This window comes from Nipponia nippon, unplaced genomic scaffold, assembly GCF_047370975.1.
Source record: "Nipponia nippon isolate SJK-2023a ecotype South Korea unplaced genomic scaffold, ASM4737097v1 scaffold_6, whole genome shotgun sequence".
In the NCBI taxonomy this organism is placed as follows: Eukaryota; Metazoa; Chordata; class Aves; order Pelecaniformes; family Threskiornithidae; genus Nipponia; species Nipponia nippon.
In genome coordinates, this window is record NW_028262380.1 from 15,142,715 (window position 1) to 15,155,947 (window position 13,233).

At 45.9% G+C, this 13,233-nt stretch overlaps 1 protein-coding gene across 2 annotated transcripts in view; it reads right to left on the reverse strand.

Annotated features, from left to right (window-relative positions):
- Nucleotides 1–13,233, reverse strand: part of SLC2A9 (solute carrier family 2 member 9) — a 138,241-nt gene that overhangs the window by 98,569 nt on the left and 26,439 nt on the right. Inside the window, exons 1-3 of one of the 2 annotated variants that reach the window (XM_087736551.1) lie at nucleotides 12,044–12,176; nucleotides 8,200–8,298; nucleotides 668–828 (exon numbers count right to left, since the gene is read on the reverse strand). In XM_087736551.1, coding sequence (XP_087592677.1) covers nucleotides 668–828; nucleotides 8,200–8,298; nucleotides 12,044–12,124 — 341 coding nt within the window. In that variant the 5' untranslated portion in view covers nucleotides 12,125–12,176. Of the gene's footprint in view, nucleotides 1–667; nucleotides 829–8,199; nucleotides 8,299–12,043; nucleotides 12,177–13,233 lie in introns of those variants that run through there. The other variant, XM_009471115.2, reaches the window with a different exon arrangement.

The following is a 13,233-nucleotide window of genomic DNA, read 5'->3' on the forward strand; positions in this document are numbered from 1 at the left end:
AACAGTTGACAGAAATATCTAGTTAGTACCTGCAGCAAAAATGCAAACACACACCAGCACAAACTTTCCTAAAATACTCGTATTTCCTTTTGTCAACACTTGGTCAAATACCGCATTGCATAGAGCAGGGAAGGCACCCCCAAGCTTGGGGAAGACCAAACACAAACTTCGCCCTAGTTCAGTTCTTCAAACTGTATTTTAAGTTGACACAAGGAAGGGAAAAAAAAAAAAAGAGCAAATTTTTATTACTGTATGACAATAAATGTTGTTGAGAAGCAAACAAGACATGTTGATAGCTTTATTTGTGTACAGTACGATACTCAGCAGACTCTTGAAACAAGAATCTGCCAATCAGATTGTGAAATCTTTCCTATTTTATGGTATTTTCCTTTTGCACTCTTGACAATTCAACCTCCTTGACATCTCAACCCACTGCCAGTTCAGAGCACATGGCTTCTGTGACTCAAATGATGCACAGTAAGGCCAGAGAGAAAGGTACTAATTTTACTCTTGGAAATTCGGAATTCTTAGAAATGAGCTTTCATAATTTGAAGATGTTTAAATTTGCATTCTGGTGAAGAGGGTTTTTAATAAAAAATAAAAGGAAAGCCTTCTAGAGAGACCAAGTGAGAAACTGCTTTAGAAACTAGTTTTCCAACACACTTACCGTCCGAAGAACTTCACAATTGGGGTAACAATAACGGCACCCACAAGGCCACCAATTGCAAAAATAGAAACAGTTATAGACCAGAGGAGAGTCAGTGTGCTTTCATCCACTGAGAAGCCATATCTTCTTTCCCAAGTTTCATTGTAAAACTTCTTGATATACTGAAAGGAAAAAAAAAAAAAAAAGTAAAAATCACACTTTAAGAACACAACTGACAGAAAGAGAATAAAAAAACCAGTAGCTTGCTTGCAGGAATCACCCTTGCTCTTCTATCTCCCTTCGCCAAAAAAATGGGGCCTCTCTTCCAGGTGCAACTGCAATACAGACTAACCGCACCAGTCAAAGCATACATACATTTAACTACATGCCAGTCATAAACAAGGTGGGGAAAAAAACACAGGTAGATATGAATGTAGAAGAGGCTTATGAAAGAGAAACTCCTATAAAGCAAGGATGTTACCATTCAGGTTGTCAATACAACATTAAGAACAGTTTGGTTTAGCCTTACTGTGTACACATATATAAACATTTCTGCCCGAACTGGGGCTAAGGCCTCACACACAGAATTACAGGATGGTTGAGGGTGGAAGGACTTCTGGAGGCCATCTTGTCCAACCCCCCTGCTCAAGCAGGGCCACCTAGAGCCGGCTGCCCAGGACCATGCCCAGACGATTTTGAATATGTGTAGGGAGGGAGACTCCACAAAATCACGCCACTTGCACTTGGCCAGGTACTGCACGTCAGCTGAGCTCCACTCACTGTTCACATACGTACTCTTAACCTCAGGCAGGTGATGTATCACATCCTAGCATAACAGTTTTTTGGACAAGCCAGGCAAAACCGCACTGCCTAGCATTTGCAATGACTTTTAAAAAAAGAACATGCACAAATGCTAACTACTATTAGTCGATCAGTTTGTTCAGTCACTGATCATTAATCAGACTCTTATATTAGGAGCAAGTAGTTTTACCACTTTTTCATGGATCTATAGTACCAATAACTGGGAAATTAAAAAGAGGGAGGGAGGGAGGGAGGGAGGCTCCAGTAGCAGGCAGAAGAGAAAATGTCTTAAAGAAGTTGGTGAATTGGCAGAAATGCAAAGGTAACAAAGAGGAAGGGAGTTGCAACCAATTCCTCACAGACCGCAACACGACTGACATCAAGAAGAGTTTGGCTTGCTGTACAGGGGACAGCACCAAGTGCCATACGTTGACAGGTTTGGGAGGGTGTCTGGGAGTTCACATGTAACTTCGGAAATTCCCTGGAAAATGTTTAGAGCTGCTTTAGAAGTTATATAAGTAGGAATTCTTTTGGTAAAAGCCTACACTGTGCTCACCATGAAACAACATTTATCATCTCTATTTTTATTTCAGTCCTAAAATGCAGATCTCAGATTTGCTCAAAATTAAGTGCCTTTCACTAGACTGTTTTTTCCAAAGGGCCAGTATAGTAAAAGTTAGTGACTCTATAGCAATTCTTTAGCATAACACTAGGAAAAAAAAATAGAGTGAATTGAAAACAATTGGCATTCATGGATTGAGGGAAGAAGGAAGGCTGTGTCTACTTTTACACTGTATTTATGACACTGCTGCCTCTGGCACCCATAAAAAATCAAGGATCTACTAAGCCAAGTAATGAAAGATAACATTTTTCTCCCAAGGAATTTACAGCCAAGACAAAGAACTGTTAGAAGAGGGAGGCCAGAGCTGACAGCTGTTGGTTTGATACTGATGGGGGAAAAAAAAGCCCACAGTATCAGCCAAAAAGAGCTAGTTGTCTGAAATCATTAAAATTAAGAATCCCAAATCACTTTTCTAAGTATGTTATAGCTTCTCCCCTTCAAATTTACATAAGCTGCTTTTTGACCAAAGTTCAGGCTGCTGAACAAGGTAAGCAATTTCTTTTCAGAAATGAGATGTGTCAAACACAAAATTAGACACCTAAGATCCTGATACGAATCCATCAGCCAGACAAGCTGGTTCTCTTCAGAAATGAAAATCTGAGACCTATCTTCTAACTCTTCAGCTATCCCGAGACCTACACTTCTCTCCCACAACAGCTTAATTTCCTCAAGAGCCTTCCGTAAGGGCCCTTCCAGGGTATCTTTTGAAAGTCCAAGTGCCTCTTGGATCTCTGGAGAACTCGGACAGATGCGCGAGTCACAGCTCTCCTTTGCAAAAGCCATGCCAGCTCTTCCCCAAATTCTCACTTTTCTACTACAGTTTCTGCCAGTTTGTCAGGTACAAATAACTAATTCTTAGCATGTATGTCCCAAGTTTTTCCCTTAAAAACCACTTTTTTATTAAAGTCACATTAACCCTCTCAGTCTCTCTGTTACCGAGGCTATTTATAAAGAAGCTGACTGTGATACAAAGCCTATATTTTGAGTTATTTTTTCAGTCTTGAACAAATGCTAAGGTATTTTGGCAACCTGACACAAAACTATCACTAATTTTATTCCGTATCTCTACTGACATTTCAGCTTCTCCAATACATCCCCTATAAAGAAGGTTCTAGCGTGGGACCTCCCCGGACTTTTCCAATCCAAAACATAAATTTAGTTTTCTTGTCACATCCTTGTATTTTCTGAACACCCTTTTTCAGCTTCATCTATCAGCCTTATATCCCCAAGCCCTCTGTCTGAACAATTTTGTGCCTGCTGAAAGTACTCAAACTTGAGGACCAGCTCACTTGTTTACCCTTCCGTGTGCCAGAGTTTATATTCTTTTTCTGCTTTCCTCACATGAGCACAACTGCAGGTTTTTGAAGGATGCCTTCTAACAACTTCCCTTCCCTGATGGTTAATTACACCAAAGTTTCTTCATCTTTCTAAAAGGTAAAGGTGTCATAGCTCCAGTATGACATTTTTACATAGTCTCTGTCTCACCTGTGGAGACATCGCCTATTTACTTTCTTTTTAGTCAAGCTTCCTCATTTTTATGCTGTTCCTGTTTCGACATCAAGCAAAGCTCTGATGCCACCGTGGCTGGTGTCTGATGCTCTGGCAAGGATACAGTACCAGGCAGTCGCTACTGCAGAAGGGCACAGCGCACTTGTGTAATGCTCTCACCCGTTCTGTGTCACCGCTCCCTGACAAGCTCTACAGTATCACCAAGTTTCATCTTGGCACTTTTCCCCAGTTTCTTCTCAGATTTCCTCCAGCATGTCATAGGTACTAAATTATCCTGGGGCAGCACTCAGCACTATGAGCCTAACACCACGTTTTCCCTGTTCAAACTAGGAATTCCAAACTTTAGGTATTCCAGCCTTGGACACATGGACTATTCGATTTGAGGACTCTGTTTAGTTCGAAACACTACCTCTCCACCTGCAAAGTGCCTAAGAATGGGGGAGGTAGAACACACCACTTACTGTCTTCCTTCTATCAAGTTTCTTGTAGGCCTCTTGTGCCTTGAATTAAAAGGAGGACAGGGATATTTCTCCCATCCTATCTTATATGTTTCTATACAAACAGACAGGAAAAAAAAAAAAAAACCCAAAAAAGAAAAAAAAAAGTCAATTTGGTGCTTGGTCCATTTAGAAGAATCTCACAGTAAACTTTCAAATCAATCTGCCATTAAATCAAGTAATAGTTCTTACCTCTAACACCAATACTCAGATTATATTTAGATTCAGATATCTTCTTGTTTATTTGAAGTTCATTTCTGATAGTAATGAATACTAAGAGAAAACATTTTTAGAACACTATTAGCATTTTTTGCTAATGATAATGGCTAAAAATAGTATGCAAATTATTCTCCCCTTGTGTTATGACTAATTTTCTCAGCATAGCTTTGTTATTTACAAGGAGACCTCAAGTAACTGCAAATATTCAAGAAAAGAAAGTACAAACTACAACACTCAATAGTAACAGATAAACGTGCTGGCACGTACATCACCTGTGTCTGGATTCCCACTGCCAATAAATGGGAAGTTAATAACACATACAGGTTTTGAGGAGTTGCACATGAAAATGAAAACCCAAAGAAGAAAACAAATCTGATCCAACAAATCCACTGGATTTGAATCCATTGAATTCTGTGGAAAGGCTCCTTTGGGATTTTAATCAGTCCTCTGAACAACGCTAATGGCATAAACATGTATACAAAAATTTTAGCCCCTGACCACAGCCTGTAAGGAATGGTAGCTGACTGATACCAATACCTCACATTCTGCTGCCTCAGTTCATTAAGGCAGTAGTGCTAGGGACATATAAGGGATATATATTTTTTTATCTATGTATACATATATATAAATATAAGGGATATATTTTAAATGTAAGAGGAATATTTTCCTTGTCTCTTTAACTGTAAATAACTTATATCAATGGAAGAAATGAGCTGGTCTTTAGAGAAGAAAAACGACGTTACCCATAGTTACAAGGGTCACTCCCACACAGTGACAACTGTCCAACTGTCAGACACAGCAGGCTATACACTTTTGCAACAGTCTCACTTTCCCCGTACCAGCTCTAAAAGGAACGCAGAGCTGCAGCTGCCCACAAGAAGGGGGCAAGGGCTGCATGGCAGTAAGCAGCAGAGACTTCGCTTCCCGCACAGAGCACAAAGCACATCATTGTTCTACAGACCTTGCCCACCACTGGTACATGGAATGAACTACAGAAATTCAGCTCAGAAAAAGACAGCTTCAACTTGTATTCAATTAAAGCATTTGTCTTCCGACTGCCAAATGCTCCCATATGTTTTTAATAAATTCTGGTAACTCTTTGAACAAGCCCATGGAGACTTCTAATTCTGGGTTTCTCGTGTGGTCAAGCGCTGTGTGCAGTGGGAAGCACACCTGCGATGGGCCACTGCTCCTTCCCACAGGAAAACAGGGACTGAGTGGGAAGCGATGTCTGCTCTGAGCAGAGCTGGCGCAGTTTATTCCCCTCTTGCAACAAAAAGGACATTGGACTGACTCTACCTTACGAGATGACCTGCAGTAAAGTTCACCGGTGAGAACTGGAGGGGTATTCCCCTGCAGTTTGATGAGCTGGCACAACTTTCAGCACCGAAAGGGAATGTACACAAGAATTTACAAACAGTTCTTCAATGCTTCAGCCTTAAATGAACTTCCCACGCCCCCCACTCCCCAGCTCAGTCATCGGGCTGACATGTTCAGTTCCAGGATCCTGGAAACATCCCATGTTTTAGTCAACAGTCATTATCAAGCATTTTTTCAATACCTCTCAAAGCATCATACAGTCCTTCTATAAGGTTGGAGGACTTTAGGCATCAAAATGAATTGCACTGAAGTAAATAGAGGCAGAAGATATCCAGCTTCCTACAGAGAGATGCTCATACAATGCAGGCTGTAAGCTGCACATCACCAGAACAAGTTATTTGTCCCACCAAGTTTATAAATGAAACTCAGCTTACAGCTTCTAGGAATTACTGCACTCCCAATATAACCCCTTGTAAGACTGCTGTTTATCTACAGCTAAAAACTGCTCCCCTTTGATTTTCCTCAGTCACCTCACATCAGCATTCCCAAAGGGTCACCTTGCAGCAGACTGATTTGGTGACACACAGGGGGAAAACAGATGGGGCAAAGGTTCCTTTTCCTGTGCTGCAAGAAGCACAGCTTTGGTACGGCTCGCTCCTCCCCACTGCGGCTACAAGCAGAGCCCAGACTCTTCCCTTCAACCTGGTCACTGCAGCTCTGGGGACAGGGACAGGGAGGTGGCCTGCCCTGGGCAAATGGATGACAGAGATTAATCCTGGGGCTAGAGAGATGACCACAGGCCACACTAGTATTTTGCTCCTGAACTACACAGCTATGTATTCTTTGCCAGTAGGGTGTACAACTAAGACAGCTCCTTAGCCCAAGTTAATGTATGGCTTATTGTGAATAAGAAGGACACGAAGTACTCAAACAAACACTGCAGCACCATGCTGGAAAAGAGCAGAGTTCATGCATACTTGTCAACAGTATGACCAAAGCCATCAACATGGTGCCCAGTTTCAGTCCAAAAGCAACAGTAAAGATTTCAAGCATAAATGGACAGTCCTGGACGCGCTACTAACCACAAGGCCTGGAATTTAGCATTTGTCACAGCACAGCTGCACCTTCAACCTCCCACCCACACTCTGGTCACCACTATAATCTATCACATGGTTCAAGCCTAACCATCCGAGTGCTGCCAAAGAGCACGTCCTATCACCCTTTCCTTCCTTTACTCCTGCAGAAAGTGGCAGGACAGCTCTGATTACCAGGACGGCCCATTTTTTACATGGCACTTAGAAGTTTAGAAATTGGATCATTCTCACTGCTCTGTCGACAGTACCGAGGCAGTGCAGGAAGGATGTCTACCATCAGGACAATCAATACCATTGCTCACAGAATTTCAGCTTCCTGCTGATTTCTTCCAAGCCACGTTTACCTTCTGATAACTGCAAGGTGAAGTGATGCTTAGACATGTCATGCTACAATAAACATCCAAAATGTCTAACCCTGTGTTATGGGTACAAAAAGTACCAGGAACTTCAAGAAAATTCTCAGAAATTATGAAGAGGGCAATTAGAACTTCCTACATGGTGAGTCTCTTCCTAGTCCTTTGGGTCGTCAGTTTACCAAATAAAATACACATAATAACCATGAATTTTTTTAAAAAATTATTTTATTATGTGCATAAATATTGCATCCACCTTTAATGTGACCAACCTGTTTAGGTGGAAACCTAGCCACACATTCTAATACGAGATTTCCATAAAAGAAGGAGCTTAGCTTTGGAAAAGAACTATTTTGAAATGGAATTTCCACAGTTAGTTCCCAAGATTTACTAGCTACTTTTTTGAAAGTGTTGCTTGCAGCTCCACTGAATTGCTTACTGCTGTGCTTGACTGAATTAAGAGGATCTTTAGACAGCCAGTGTAAAAACAAAATATTCAGATTTCCATTTGTGCTAACTGATATTTTAATGAAATCCCCCCAAATATTGTACACTGATCTCACAGTACTCTATTCATCAAATCTATTCCATACATTGCAGCCAACAGATGGACAACACAGCCGTTTTGAATTCAGAACCAAACAAGGCATTGCCACGAAATGCAGAAGAAGAGGCCCGTTAGTTAAGAGGAAGCCAGGGGCATTATTTATAATATTGGTACTGTGGGAATGAAACGTTGTGCAGCCCTCCAGTACTGAACAATGTGTACAGAAGTTGCTGAACACGTGCATACAGCTACCAAATACTCACTAGTCAGAAAGACAGACTATTAAAAATACCTTATCACACAAAAGCGTGCAAGATTTAGTGTTATTTGGGGCTTGGGGAGAATGAGAAACAAACCATGTGCACCCACTCACCTTAACAGCAGCGTTTAGTTTCCTGGCAGCTACTGAATTTATGTGTAAACCTCATGGACAGCAGAAAGAAGTTTTCAGGCAAAGGAAAGGTACCATATGAGATTTAACCTCTTCTACTACATCAGGAGGATTGCAGAAGCAGGATGCTGAGGAGCGCACACTAGCTGGACAAGGCTGCCCTCTACTGATACCCAATTCCAGTTCTGTCAGTCACTTACCACTGCAGGAGCGTTCACCACCGAGAGATTGTAACCGTAAAGAAAAGACGACCCAAAAGCACCAGTTAAAGACGCTACGATAAGACTCCCAGACCAATTCTGAAAAACAAAGAAAAGATGCAGCCATTGTTAGTATGCTTTAAATTAACGTACCTCAGGTTTTAAACACTCCTTATGCTATCTTGCATAGCTCCTGCAGACAGATCTCCTCCAGAATGGCCTGAAACACTTCCCCGTGCTGCAATCCGAGGAACAGTAAATTTGAAGTGACAGCATCTCAGTTAACATTTACGAAGGCATAAGTGAACATTTGAGCTTCTTTCAACCTCACAGATTTTTGCTGCAAGCATCCTATCAGCCCCCACACCAAAACGTAAAATGCTGGAGAAGCACATTCTCAGCAGAGGAAACGGTTGGCAACATACCACTAACACAACAAAGCAAGGAGTAGCATGTATTCGGTGCAGCAGGTCTGTGGGTAGACCTGACTTAGGTGAAAGCCTCTGAGATCGTGTGCCCCCCACTCCCATGCATATAAGGATTAGTGAAACTGTGACCAAAGAAGTTAAAATGATGCCTACAAACTAGGTTTTGTAATCCACACGCAAGTCTCCAACAGTAATTTGCTGCCACACACACACTCTGGTGGAGATGCCGGTTGCCCTTTTCCCCCAGCGACACACCTGTACCTCTCCCTTTTCAGCTCTCCTCCCTCCATCCCCCTCGTCCTGTTTTTAGCCTACCTCTGCTAACAATTTCTTCTTCCCCATCAGCTGTTGAATAAAAGGTCGGACTGCTTAGATACTGGAGTTCCTGTCAGTTGATCTGAGTCGTTTTGCATTAGGGGTCCTCTCCACCTTCCCCGGTATTACTTTCTGCCACTCGATTCTCCTGCTGCGTTACAGAGAGCGGCAGAAGTGACCACTGCCATTCCCAAGAGATGTTAAAGTTAGTGTTAGTTTGGTGGCTGGTTGGTTGTGAACCTTGTTTTGTAGATTACGGAAGCCAACTCACCTTTCTTGACTTGTAAGTACATTAAAGTGGATGGCTTTTTAACATGTTTTGAATTTTTTTTTAAACTCTGCTAAGAATCTAGAATTTCAGGCACAGCTCACTGTCATTTTACTTCCAGCCTCATCACTCATTGAAGCCTCAATCCTTTCCAAGGGAGAAAGATGGGCTTAAGGAGGCCTAATAAACTCAGCTTCAGTTCTACCACTTATAGCAGACACAACAGGTTAATGAGCAAATACGTTCTGTCAACTGCACAAAGCTGTGTGTTCGTTTTGGAAAATGAAGATTTGGAGCATAAACTAGCTTTGTGCAGCTAGCCCAGGGCATGGCAGCAGCGACGATGGACTGGAACGAGCTCCACCAGCCTCAGAGGCACAGCAAGGCAAGTGAAGGCACCATGGTGGTTAGCACGCACCAGAGCTCACGCTCCACGCTGTCATAGACTCGCTATGATCCGTGACGAAGGGACGAGATACTCAGGTGCCAGGGCAGGGACTTGCAGCGCACAGCCCGGCACGTGTGGGGTCTGCCGCGCTCCGTAGCTGCCACTCCCGAGGGCTCAAAACGTGCCCTGTGGGACAGCTGTGTGTTTTTAACTTCTTCCACATGATGTGGGAACTTTTAAAAAGATTACACAGTTCATTAACCAGCCTGTTTTCAGCCAGGTCAGGAGGAAGTGTACGGGGGGAAAAAGCCTCATGTAAGAAATATATCCCGTTGAGTTCATTACGTAAGCTAAATACAATTTCTTATTATTAGCCAGCTTCTTAAAACGAACCTGCCACACACACAAAGCTTTGCACCAGTACTTTGGTAGCAAAAAGTAGAAATTTTGACACAAAGCTTTATTTAGCTTCTGGTGATAACACCTCATATTAAGCGTCCGATATTTCTGCACTATGTGCAAGTGTTCCTACACTTAGGAGGAATTGCTACTACTCTGAATTAATGACACTGAGGAGAATATTCCTGGAGGTCTACCAGGCGGCTCCCAAAGGGCTCACAAATGATAAACGCGAGTTCACAAATGCTATACGGTAATCTTGATGCAATATTGCTAAAGGGCCCTGCTCCAACAATGCTAGACCCATCAGAAAAATCCTGCAAACAAAATGATTCGGATCATATAGCCTCGCGTGTACTAAAAACTCCACTGAATGCTTACACCTCTCAGCACAGGCAAATTGTATGCACATGGGCTAAGTGGAAGACAATGCAGGACAAATCACAGAAGTGATACCAAATTAGAAAACCCCACATCCGCGTTATTTTCAAGTGTTGCAAATAGCTGGGTTTAGAGCCTACTTCAATACCAATAATTTTTCAAGTATACAGCCTGCTGCAGAAAACCTCAGACTTAATTCAGAGTTTTACAGTTCTTGGCACATGAACTTCAACTTCTCCATGATCTGTCTCCTCACACATTATTTTAAATATTTGCTCAGGCTTCAGCAATGCCAGATAAAAGACGAAAGCACAATGAAGCAAGAACACACACACAAAAAAAAAAAAAAATAAAACTGTTGCTCAGAACAACATTAACCCTGTGGCAACACTAACAAAAGGAAAAAAAAAAAAAAAGAACCAACCAATGTGTTTTACAGTGAGCGGGAAAGGCGGCGGCCACCCCGCCTCCCTCACAGGTGTTCCGCCACCGCCACCCCTGTGCTCATGCGTGGCTGTCGTCAGCACAAGGGCAGGCAGGTGTGACCATCAGCACAGCAGCAAGCGTTCGGTCAGGAAAGGCGCGTGTCAGTTCAGAGGAAAGACCTGCTTACTTGCGAGAGTCCGTGTTTTTGGTCTTATCCCAGATCCCAAGGTACCATGTTCTGAAAGATGCTTTTCCCAACTCCCGTCCTCGTTCAGTGTAGTGTTTGTGTCAGCTACTATAAGCCTTAAATTGACTTTTTTTAAAATGCACGCCAGTTTGCATTCTAAATACAGTTTAGAATACTGTATTTTGGTTAGTTATAATCTCCTTCTCAGATTAAAACACACTTGTAGGCATACATAAGGAAGCTTTAATACTCTTAAACAGACACTGCTAAGACTTTCTGTTGATATTGGGAACCTGGATTTTGGAGCACCTTACCCAACACCCTCAAGGAGGTCCCGTTTTGGGGAAGCACCGAGCAGCCCCGCTCTGGGAGCGCGGCCGTGCCCGCCAAGCCCCGCCGGCGGCGGCGGCAGGTGCGCGGGTTGCCGCGGCGGCTGCGCTGCCCCGGGGCTGCGGGAGAGGGGGGGACCCTCCGCGCCTCTCGCCCCCGGGCCGGGCCGGTACGGGTGGGCTTGGGGAGAAGCGGCGGAGCAGCGTGCGCCCTCGCCTTGCCCGCTCCCGCCGCCGGTCGCTTCACCCGCGGCGGCGGCTGCCCTCCCCTGCGGGCGCACACCGCCTCCGGGCGCTGCCCTCCGCCCGTCCTCTGGGTCGCGGCTCGGCGGCCGCGGTATTTTTAGCTCTGCCCGCCGCCGGCCTCTCCTGCACCGGCACCAACAACTTTCCCAGCGGGGAAGGGCTCGGCGCCGCCGCCGTGCAACCTGAGCTCTGCCTCGCTCTCGGGGGAGCGGCGGGGAGCTACTCCGGCTCCCACAGCCACCCTGCACCAGCCTCGCTTTGCCTCCCTCCCCACAGGGCTGGGAAGGGGCTGGAATCACCCCTTCTCCGGTTAATCGTCCCCGAGGCGCGGGCAGCGCAGGCCGGGCTCCCCGCCCGCCTCCCTGCCTACGCCGCCGGGCTCGCGCCCGCCCCGCCGGTCGCCCACCGCTTACAGCAGCGACGGGCATTTCCAAAGCAAACCCCCGCGGCGACGCCGCGCTGCTCCGCGCTACTTACGCTGCTGCCTGCGCGGCGGCGACCGCCCCCCTCCCCCGGCGCCACCAGCGTGGCCGCCTCGGCCCGCGCCGCACGGTCCATGCTGCTGCCGCACGTGCGCAGCGCCCGCGCATCTCCGCCGGGCAGCGCGCGGGGCGCAGCGGGGGCGCGGCCGCGGGAGGCGGCGGCGGCGGCGGCTGCGGGGGGGTGCCCGGGCGGGTGGCGGCGGTGCGGGCCGCCCTGGCCCCGTTCCGCAGCGCCGGCGACGGGCGGCCACGGCTCCCGGGAGGGGAGGGAGTCGCTGGCTGGCGCGCGCCGCCCGGGGGCTGCCGGCCGGGCTCGGAGGATGGAACAGCCCCCGGTCATGTATCTGCGTGCTTGTGCACAGCTTAGGCAGACGCGCCTGTGGTTTCCCGGCAGGCCGCGTCCCTCCGCAGGGACTCACCCGGCACCGCAGCGAAATGTCACGCCTGGGGGTTCATCGCGGCCCCCCGCCGAGCGGCGCGGGGCTGGGGGACCGCGGCTTGCAGGGCTGCCCACGCCGCGGGTGCCGCCTGGACACCCGGGGGGACCCCTAGGGACACCTAGGCTGCCTGGCTGCGAGCAAGAGGCTAGAGCAAGGAGCGGAAGAGTTTTCCCGTGCTGCCGAGGCTGGAAAGTGAAAGATACCACAAGACTTGTAGCCAATTAAGATGTTAACCACACGGCGTACGGATGTTTCCACAGCCTTAGGAGGCTGAGATCTGACACGCCACAGTACTGCTGTGTAACAGATGGTGATTATACACGCTACCTGGGGAAGAGAAAAGCTTTCAGCTATTACTTTTGAAGGTACCTATTTGCAAACATGGAGATTTTGAACTGCCAAGAGTTAAACTACACCTTCTAGTTGGCAAGGGATGAGTATTAAGTGCATCTGGGAGCTCTTCCCAGATGACTGCACTTAATATTGGTGTAAATCTGTGCTGTTTCCACTTCTGACATGCTACATACCTCGCAACTAGCTTAGAGCTCTCAAAGACACAGTAAGTAATGCCATAAAGCACTGCAGGTTTGAAAGCAGTTTATGATGCAGCAATTTTGAAGTGTCTTTGGCTCAGATCAAGCTGAGCAGTGTTTGAATAGAAAGCCAAATGCTACTCATTAACATGTAAAATTATCGTACATGTGGAGAAATTTCAGCATAGATAGATGATCCGGATATCGCTTTT